Source organism: Equus quagga, chromosome 21 (genome assembly GCF_021613505.1).
Source record: "Equus quagga isolate Etosha38 chromosome 21, UCLA_HA_Equagga_1.0, whole genome shotgun sequence".
Lineage (NCBI taxonomy): Eukaryota > Metazoa > Chordata > Mammalia > Perissodactyla > Equidae > Equus > Equus quagga.
The window spans coordinates 36,835,720-36,846,086 of NC_060287.1; the positions used below are offsets into that span (position 1 = coordinate 36,835,720).

A 10,367-nucleotide genomic window follows, 5' to 3' on the forward strand; every position below is an offset into this window, starting at 1 on the left:
GGCACAGGCTCCATCCCAGCGGGCAGCGGGCAGGATGACCAGGACACATGGACAGAGGGACATGAGCACAGGCTCCATCCACCCCAGTCCCGTGCAAGGCCAGGCCTGGTCACCGGGGCCCATGCGTATGCTCCATCGCACCAGCTCCCCCACTCTACGATCTCACCAGCCCCAAACTGCAGCTGGAAGTCAGAGGCCCAATGTGGGGCCCACAGGCCACACTACCCTGCTGACTGCTTGCTTTCTGGTTTGAAAAAAATCAGAAAACTTTACATAAAAACACCAGATTTCCATTTTCTCTTGAAAAGGTCAAAAGATTTGGCAATGGTGCCACACGCCAGCAGGATGGGTCGAGTCCCAGCTGGCCATCTGCCCGCGGCCTGTACTTCTCCACTATCTGGAACTGGCGGCTGCTGAGGGTGCACTGTGCCTCCAGGGCCCCAGCACCCAGCTCAGGCAGACTGTGAGTGGCTGAGACAGACTCGGCAACTGTACCCAAACACAGCCTGGCGGTCACGTCCACCCCGCCCCACTGCGGAGGCACAGAGCCCGCTTGGGAGCCCCTCTGGGAAGCTCCCTCTGCAGCACGTGCTCTGTGTACTGCGAGGGACACGGGTTCTAGTCCTGAGGACAGAGCCGACCTCAGCAATTCCCCAGTCGTTGGAGGGGAGTCTGGGGAGCAAGCAGCTGCACTTCCGTCAAGACCACGGAGGTCATGGGCAAAGACCACCACCATTTTATGTGGCAACCTGACGTGGCTTAGACAGCAGTGCCAGGGCAGGGTTCCCAGCCCAGTGCTGACGAATGGCCGCACTGCGGGCCGTGACCCTCGGGGCTCCTGATGGGCAGTACGCTCTGGACATTTAGGGTCTGGTGGCTCTGTTGAGTTGGCCTTCTCTGATGGCCCACCTTGGACAGATCTGCTCATAAGGGTGACATCTTGCCTCGCTCACTCGGCACACCACCACCCACTGAACGTGTCATGGAGTGCCTGTGGCCATGGGCAGTCAGTGCTCTCGCTAGACATGCTCCAGGGGAGACCAGCACTGCGGAGGCTAAAGAAAGCCCTGCACCTCCCGTGTCCTCGGTGTGCTCTGCCTGGTCCTCCACCACAGGGACACGTCCAGGGATGCTGAGGAGCAGAGTGTGAGGACCAGGAGTGGCACAGATGGAAAGTCGTGGCCACAGAGAAACCAGGCTGGAAAGGAGGAACAAGTACTTCTAGGCTCCTTCACCAGAGACCCATGGACAGCCAGAGATCAAAATGACAAGGGCATGAAACGAGCGGATACTGTAGCTTAAGACAGCCCGAGTGTCCGTTTGTACCCGAAACACTTTTTCCCCCTCAATGTTCCATGAGTGGAGTCTGAGCTTTAACCTAAGAAACGACGAGCTGTGCATTTAGGGTCCCGACCTCGAGCAGGGGGGATATTACCTTGCCGCACACGGGGCACCCTGACGGCTCCTTCTTGTAGCGGACCGGGTTCTCCCCGCTCGGCTCCAGGTCTTCCCTCTTCACTCGCCTCACTCCTGAAATGCCCGCCCCCAAGAAGACAGTGAATACACACAGAACATGCGCTCAGGCAGTTTCTACTTCAGCCAGGGGCACTTCCAGCCGGACGGGGGATGGACATGCCCAGAGAGTGGGACAAACAAGTGAGCAGTCACTCGCACAGGATGTGTCAGCACCGACCACTGCCCCGATACAGGCTCCTGGGGAAGGGGACAGATGCACAGGCCCATGGGAGGCGGTAACATGGTTCTTGCATCTGAGACATTCGGAAACACAAGGGCGGCGAGTGTTTTAAACTTCATAATGTGGAAGAGTTACAATGAGTGGCTGTGAAAGAAGGAACGTGTGCTCAATCGGAAGGCTCAAGCCTTCCGGGAGATTCTTAGAGATGCCTGTAAGGAGGCAGAAACTTTTTATTAAAAAGATACTAGCATTCATCCTTCAAATTAAATCAGTCGAATCGGGATCAAGGTGAAAAGTCAGGTGATGATAAAATCTTTATGGTTTTAAAGCATAACCGTTCCTAATTGGATTGAGACAGACTTTTAGAAGTTCACATGAAACAGGTTATCTCTGAACAAGAGAAAAAGAGGAATTCACTTCTCATGGTCTCTTTCTATAGTGCTGACCTCTTCTGGGACATTCACTGCCGGACTTAACAACGCCCAGCTGGCTGCACATGAGACCACACGGCCTTCTCCGAGGACTCCCGGCAGCACAAAGCGCACCTGGTCTGAACAGGGGTGTAGACTACACGCCAATGTAGAGGGAAAGACCACGAAACAGCATTGGTTCATTCCCACCGGCAAGTGATCTGAGTTACAGGTCAGTGGTAAAACGCAACCCAGGTGCCTGTTGATCAGCAAACACCTGACTTCTGGCCGCCCCGACGGCGGCTGGCACTTATGGGCCTGTGGGGGCTTCAGAAGCAGGGTCTGGTTCCACCATCCACCAGCCTAGGCAGCTGAGCAGGGTGGGCGTCCCCACCGCACAGGTGAGGAAACCGAGGCACAGCAGCTCGCTCAAGCCCACCCAATCACTAAGTGGGCACCAGGTTTGTCTGGAGAGGCCATAAGCGCACCTCCCAAGGGATCCCAGAGGAAATGGTGGGGGAGCTTAGCAAGCCACGTGAAGAACAGCCAGGTAAAAAGCAGAGGGCAAAACTTATATAGGATGCGATTCCAGTCTTCCTGAAAAAACGCACGGTGACGTGTACACGCACATTTGTACGGAATAGTCAGACTTTATATGCCACTTTGTGTTCTGACTTTTTTCCAACAAACATACACTTCATTTGCAATTCTTTTTAAAATGATTTTTTTCAACCTTCATAAAGCTTTGGGGGGCCGGCCCGGTGGCGCAGTGGTTAAATGCGCACGTTCCGCTTCGGCAGCCTGGGGTCTGCCAGTTCAGATCCCGGGTGCGGACACGGCACCACTCAATAAGCCATGCTGCGGCAGGCGTCCCACATATAAAAAGTAGAGGAAGATGGGCACGGATGTTAGCTCAGGGCCAGTCTTCCTCGGCAAAAAGAGGAGGATTGGCAGCAGATGTTAGCTGAGGGCTGATTTTCCTCAAAAAACAAGGTGCTTTTGGCTAGTGAGGGCTGGTTAGCAAGAGAGCTGTAGCTTTTAGGGTAAAAATCAGGATTGCCAACACTACAGTGCTAACTTGCAGGGGGTGTGTGTGAGCAGGCTCTTTAGGAAAGTCTCCCGGGCACTCCCGACTCGCAGTGCCCATGGCTTCCCTTCGGGGCTGCGCCCTGCACAGCTCAGGTCTGCCCCGCGGGGTCACCCACACCCCACATCTCCTTTCTGGGTCTCCCTCGTTCCCGCATTGTGCTGCCTCACCCACCCCACCCCAAAACTGAAGTCCACCTTTCTCTCACACCTGGCCTCTCATAAACCCACCATGTGGACAGGCAGCCCCCCTGCCCCCCCAAGCCTGCTACGAACAGCACAGGCCATCGGGGGCCCCAGGGGAAACAGAGAGGAGGAGGAGGAGCGAGGGAGAAAGCCCTCACGGCCCCACCCGCAGCGGCCACCCGGCGCCTTCTGCCCCACACACTTCACGTACTGGAGTTTCCTTCTCTCTGTCATAGCGAAAGCATGTCTCACAATATTAAAGAACTCTTTGAAAAACCGCTTTTAATGACGGCATCACATTCCATCCTACAGAAAGTCCGGGTTTCTTAACTCCTGCCCCGCTGTGGAACTTGTAGGATGTTTCCAACCGTTCCCACTAACACACAACACTATTAATCCCCCGTCAGTACCTCTCTGTGCCTGAGCCGGATTCCCAGAGGAGGGCACCCCACCAGATGGCGGGATCGCCAAACTGCATCCAAAGGGGCTGTGTCAACAGATGCCCCTCCCCGCGGCACAGGGGGCGCGCCCGTCCCACCCCCCAGGGGCTCACCCCGCAGGCAGGGGCGCCCACCTTCCAGGTGCCTCCTCTGGTGGTCCAGCATGACGTCCTTGCGGTAGAACATTTTGTTGCAAACTTCACAAGCAAACTTCTTGTCCCCGTGCTTCTTCTTGTGCTTGGAGAGGTTACTGTTGGTGGAGAAGAATCTGAAACACATCTCACATTGGAACGTCTTGTCATCTGTCCAGAAAGCAAGCAAACACACGGCGACTTTCAGGTAAATGACATCGGATGCGGGCTCAACCTCGTGGCGCGGGAATGGCAACAAGGCACGAGTGACAGCAGAGACGCGTGAGGACCACACCGCCAGGAAAAGGCCTCGCCTGCGCCGTTGTAGCCTCTGCCCCAGCACTGGGCTACCCTCGACGTGAAAAGCAAGCATGTAGCTCATCTCCCTTCTCCACCAAGCCATGGCCAGCCCTCCTCCTGCTGCGCCAGGCATCTCACGCAGGATTTGGGCTGATTCCTCGAAAGGAGAGAGGCCTGGGCCCTCGCCTCGCACCCAACCTGCTGCAGCCCCAGCCCCACCTCCTCCGGGCTCAGGCTCAGCCCCCATCTGCCCCTCCAGCCCACCCCTCACGCCTTTCCACAGGCTCCTCCCCACCCGCACAAACAGCCCAAAGTTCTCCCACCTTTAAACTAAACGCTCTTGTTCCCAGGTCCCCTTTAGTGAACACCCCCCATTCAAAGCCCCCGCACTCACTTTCACACACCCCACACACAAGCGGACCCACAACAAAGCCTCCAGAAATACCCCCATCCCCACGTCCCGGCCTCACCCCTCCTCAAAGGCAGCCAATCAAACTGCCCCACTGGAGCCTCTGACAGTCCCCACCCCACTCTCTGTCTCCCTGCGCTCTCTCCCTCCAGGCACCCAGGATGGCCCACCCGGCCCTCCTGGATGCCCCCTGAGCCGTCAGGCCCTGCCCTGAAAGCCTGCTCTGGGTGAGCCCAAACAGCAGGCCCTGGGGCACCCGCACAGCACTGGCCCCTCCTCGGGTGTCTGTCTTTGCCCGACCTGCCTGGCCTCCCCCTTGGTTTAGGGGGTCTCAGGGCCTCACACCCAGCTGATGCCCTGGGCCAGCACCCTCTCAGTCTTGTGCTCTGCTCTGCTCCTTCCCCCTACAGCATCCTCACCCGCTCCCTGCCCACCTTGTTCCTGCCAGCACATGTAACTGTCCACGGGTTTGTCACACAAAAAGCCCCAGAAGAGAGCCCTCACTGCCCACAGCCCTCCTGCAGCGCCAGTCCAGGGAACCTGCAGTCGCTCGGCTGCCCGGCATAGCTGCCCTCCTCTCCCCTCCCTGTGTCACCGATGCAGGTGGGCATGATGGCATGGGTCACAGTGTGCATCCCCTTCAGAGCGAGGGCCTCAGGATACACCATGTTGTCCTCATTTCTGGGCCCTGGGCTCTAGCCCACTGACCAGCTCTGGGAGTCACTAAACGTTTGCCAAATACACAAATCCCTGAGACCACCCTCAAAGCTGCTATTTTCTACAGTGGACCCGGCCGGGGTTCCCATTCTGCTGCACAGCGCAGCCCCTGGGGCTCGTCTAAGGACCCCCGCCTCCAGGGGCCTCAGCCTGGGCTCTGGTGACACTGGGGCCCATCACTCTCCCTTGTGGGGCTGTCCTGTGCACTGGTGATGCTGAGCAGCATCCCTGGCCTCACCCACCAGATGCCGGTAGCATCCCCCAGCCCGCAGCCAGCTGCGACAACCAAAATGTCTCCAGACGCTGCCTGCTGTCTTGGGAGGCTCAGGCCTTGGTAGTTCTTTACCTGCTCTCAGGGTCCCCATGTGCAGCCCAGGTGGACGCCCAGAGGTGCCCACACGAACCCCTGTACCCGCCTGCATGTGCATGCTGTACCTGTGCTTAACATGCAAAACGTTTTCATGCCCATTTTAGTGGATACACAATGGCCCCTCCAGTTCATTCATCACTATTGACTTCACCATTTTTAGTACTGTAGATAATTTAGTGACCCTTAGTAATGTAGCTTTTTTCCTTCCTGCTAAATTTCCTTAGCGTGGATTCTTAGGAATGGGACCCCAGAGACAAGGGCTTCTGCCATCTTAATTCGTGCAGGGTGGGCCCCTGACAGCACAGCTCCATCATCACCAACACCCCCGCCCAACCTGGGCCCCCTCGACCACCCAGGGGGGCCTCCCTCCAGGCAGGTACTGACAGCACAGGTGGGCCTTCCTCCCAGATAGGTAGTAAGGGCACAGGTGGGCCTCCCTCCGGGGCAGGTGGCTCCACTAGCCTTGGGACCTGACAGCCGTGGAAGGAGCAGTGTTGCCCCTGGACTTCAGCGCGCGCTCTCTCTCCCTCTCTCCCTCTCTCCCTCCCAAAGACAGGACGATGGATGTCTGGAGGAGCCACGTGCACGGGAGGCTGACGGACCATGTTTTGCTCAAGGGCCTGGACATGAACTCTGCTATTCTCTAGCACGGTCAGGACAGCCAAGGGCAGGACAAGGACCATTCAGAGGAGTTACACCAACAGCTCCCCACACCCAGGACAACCGCTGAGCGAGAGCTTGAGAAAACCCATCAGACTACATGTTTCAAAGCTTCTCCCCAAGGTTGTCCAAGTTCTTGGTTTAATGGTCTATGGGAGACACACATTCACTCAACATGAATACTATAAAAAGTGGAACAGTAAGCAAATGAGCCCAGATCCCAAGATTCTCCTGTGTTTTCCACCCAAAACTTCTAACCTTTGAAATTAGAGGGAAATTGCATTTCTGTTCGCGGCTGCTCTGTTATTTCTAAATAATGAAGAGAGATAAATGCCTGGTTTAACAGAACTTTGAGCTGACATGTAGCAAAATGCTGCTTTGACTTCTTTTATTACCTTCTGTTTCATTCGAGTCCAGAGAAACAGTTAAAATAAAAAGAGGACAACTTCTCCTCCTCGACCCTGAGGCTGCCTCACCAAACACCCGACAGGACGGGGACGTCGTTCTCCGCTCTGACGCCCCACCCGCTGCACCACAAGAACGGCGAGGGGCGACACGGGCATCATTGACTCCAGTCTACAAATCCGGCTGGGCTCGTTGACTACACCCATGGACTCAGCTGGTGGATGTCCCCTGAGTCTGGGGACCCCTGGGGTGCAGGGGGCGGGCTGCAGGTGGCGCTGCACGCCGCAAGTGCAGGGATGCTGGGGGGCAGCTGGAGGTCGGGTGGAATGAGACCCACGCTGCCACTGAGAGCCCTGCATGGCGCTGTGCACTGAAGGAAGGAGCCGGCTGTGAAATGGGGGCCCTCAACGCAGAACACACAAACCGAACAAAGGAACAGGCAGACGCTGGGGAGCAGGTGCTGGCCCCCGCGGGGAGGGGCGGCGATCAGCCAGTGTGGGTTAACACTTCTCCGAGACACGGGGTGGAGGAGAAGTAGAACAGAGACACGAGTGATGCACACTGAGGGTCAACGCATCAAAGGTCACCCTGCCGGGTCTCTGATCCCCCTCCTGGGTTGCTGTAGCCCTCTGCCATGCTCCCTTGGGCGCTTCACACCAGGGAGAAGCGCGGGGGCAGGAGGGGGCTTCCTCCGCCGGCTGGGCACCTACGTGGCCGCCTCCTGGCTGCACGCGGGAGCTCTGTGTCGTGCATGCTCATCAGCTGCGAACTCAGCGAGACACACCACCCAAGGCGCTCGCCCAGGCCCGGAGGGCCCTCTCAGCTGCAGGCCCGCCCGAGCACGCCGGCTTTCGACCGCACACGAGCACAACTGGGCTCCATTTCACTCTTGGAGACTGGCAGGCAGAGCAGCCTCAGAGCAGAAACCAACGGTGCAGGACAGCAACGTCGCCCTGCCCTGGACGCTGGCAGGACCGGGGGACAAAGGAAAGCTCAAGGCAAAAGAAACTAATTCCAAAGGCAAGGCAGACTCCCACCCCTCCAGCCACTGCCCCCACCTCTTTATTTATTCCTCGCACGGTCCTGGAACAAATCCTGCACCACTGCTCACCACCATCAGCGAGGACGAGACCCCGTGCTTCACAACAGTCTCAAACGTGGGGCACACACAGCTTCAGTTAAAGACTAACAGGGAGTAAGGAAATAAATGCCTTCTGACACAGAAGTCCCCAGCTGTCTCTTTAGAACAAGTACTGACTGCTTGGCAGCAAAAGCAATGGAGGGAAATGGAAAAAGCGAGGTTGTGTGTGAAACCCCCGTGCTGCCCTTTTTGAAAGGTCCAGCTCTCCGGCCAGGTGTCCGGGCGCCAGGCGGGGGGCGCTCACCTGTCCTGCAGTTGTGAAACTCCAGCGCGCTCTCGATGCGGAAGGTCTTCTCGCAGGTGCCGCAGCGGTACCGGTACTCGCCGTCCACCTGGAAGGGAGGCCGCAGGTGAGAGGAGGGCGGGGGGCGATGCAAGGAGCCCGCTGCCCCGAGGGACCGCCCCAGCGACTTCCAGGAGCCCACGGTCCACCCCGTTTTTCTCTGCTACTCTCCCGCTCAATTAGGGACACAGAACTTTTCACTCTTGCTGCCCAACTGCCCCAGAAAGAGAGTCCAAGTTCAGGTACCCGGACAGCCGGTGCCAGCCTCCTGGCTCTTCGTGCCGCCCTGTCGGCTCCTGGCCAAGCGGGGACGGCCACCTGCAGCCCAGGGCCCACCTCGGACACGTCGGGAGCCGCCAGGTCAGCCCGGTCTGGCTCACTCATGACTCTTGCTTCTCCTTCCAATGTGATCATTCAGTCAATTGTCTGCTTCTCCCCAGCTAGCGAGACCCGGGCCATCCACCCACCTCGTTCCTGCTGTGCTTGTAGGAGACGTGTTGCTTCAGACTCTCCTTGCGGCTGAACAACTTGGCACATTCCTCACATTTAAACAGCTTGTCTCCTGAGGAACCAACCGAGAAAGAGCTGACTCGCCGCTGCTCCAGCGTGTCCAAAACAACGTGCACGCACAAGGCCCTCAGAGCCCTCTCTCCCTTCACCTCGGACGGCAGAAGGGGACCTGGCGATGGGCAGCCCGCCGCTGCCCCCCACCCCGTCCCCATCCTTCCAGGCGTCTCCAACCCTCCTTGGCGGCGGCCGGGGGGGCACTCACCGTGGGAGCGCACGTGCCTGCTCAGGTTGCTGCTGTTCTGGAAGATCTTGCTGCAGATGCTGCACTGGTACACCCGCCGGTGCTCCCCGAGCTGCCGGACGAGCTTCCGCCGGATGCCGTGGCGGCTGGAGAGGATGAGACTCCTCTTGAGGGTGATGGAGCTACTCTGATGATGGGGGAACCTGCCGGGGCCAGACAGGGGGGAAACTGAGTCATCAGAGAAACAAGCTCAAGGTCACAATCATTTTGGAAAGAGCTCATTCCAGATCTCCCCAGCTCACTATGAGAAAGGAGGGAGCGTGCTCAGGCGTCACCCCAGCTTCAGGGGCGTGTCAGATGGAGAGGCACCGTAAACCTACGACGGCATCAGGTAGCTTTCTCCGTACCGGCTACGCATCTCACTGTGTTTCAACTCCGGCCACCAGGAAGCTTGCAGCCCAGTTTGTGCCTCAACCAGACTAACCTTGTCTGCATCTGTTCTCACTAGGTTTGGTATCTGCTCTGTTTTATATTTTCCCTGATTCTGGTTTTTAAAATTTCTTCTCCCTATTAAATGTGTTTCTGAAGGTAAGCCACCAAAATCCTCTGGGCAATAAGATAGACTATAAATAAATAAATAGGTAACACCATTTCTGACGTTACTTTGCTCTCAGTTTTCAGTATTTCCATAGGTTCCCGGACCGTAGCGGACCAGGCACCCTTTGACAACTGGGAGAGGTGCTCCAAAAAGGGCTGGAAGAAAAACTGACACCTGCGTATTCAATTTCAGGGCAAAAATTTACCCAAGAATAACAACGAAAATACAAGCATTTCCATTGTTCACAAAAAAGAAAGAAAAACACAGAGCTAAGGGTTAAATTTAGAGAAATTCAAATATGAAACTGTTTTACCATAGCAGCGTTATTCATAATAGCCAAAAGGTGGGAGTAACATAAGCGTCCATCAATGAGGAATAGATAAACAAAATGTGGTCTATACACACGAAGGAATCTTATTCAGCCTTAAACGAAGGAAATTATGACACGTTACGACATGGAGGAACCTGGAGGACGTGATGTGAGTGAAATAAGCCAGTCACGAAAAGATAAATGCTGTATGATCCACTTATATGAGGTGCCCAGAGTCACCGATACCTCACGTAAGGTCATCATAGAGATGAAGGTAGAACGGGGGCTGCCGGGGGCTGAGGAGTTAGTGTTAAATGGGGACTGAGTTTCAGTTTGGGAAGATGGAAATGGATCTGGAGATGGATGGTGGTGATGGCTGCACGATGATGTGAATGTGTTTCAAATGACAGAACTGTGCACTTAAAAACGGTTAAGATGGTAGGGGCTGGCCCCGTGGCCGAGTGGTTAAGTTCG

The 10,367-nt window shown here is 56.5% G+C and overlaps 1 protein-coding gene across 1 annotated transcript in view; it reads right to left on the reverse strand.

Annotated features, from left to right (window-relative positions):
- The window catches only part of LOC124231507 (PR domain zinc finger protein 15), a 74,837-nt gene that overhangs the window by 24,195 nt on the left and 40,275 nt on the right, over positions 1–10,367 (reverse strand). The window contains exons 9-13 of the mRNA XM_046648321.1: positions 9,007–9,188; positions 8,702–8,796; positions 8,196–8,283; positions 3,953–4,120; positions 1,436–1,530 (exon numbers count right to left, since the gene is read on the reverse strand). Coding sequence (XP_046504277.1) covers positions 1,436–1,530; positions 3,953–4,120; positions 8,196–8,283; positions 8,702–8,796; positions 9,007–9,188 — 628 coding nt within the window. The remainder of the gene's footprint in view (positions 1–1,435; positions 1,531–3,952; positions 4,121–8,195; positions 8,284–8,701; positions 8,797–9,006; positions 9,189–10,367) is intronic.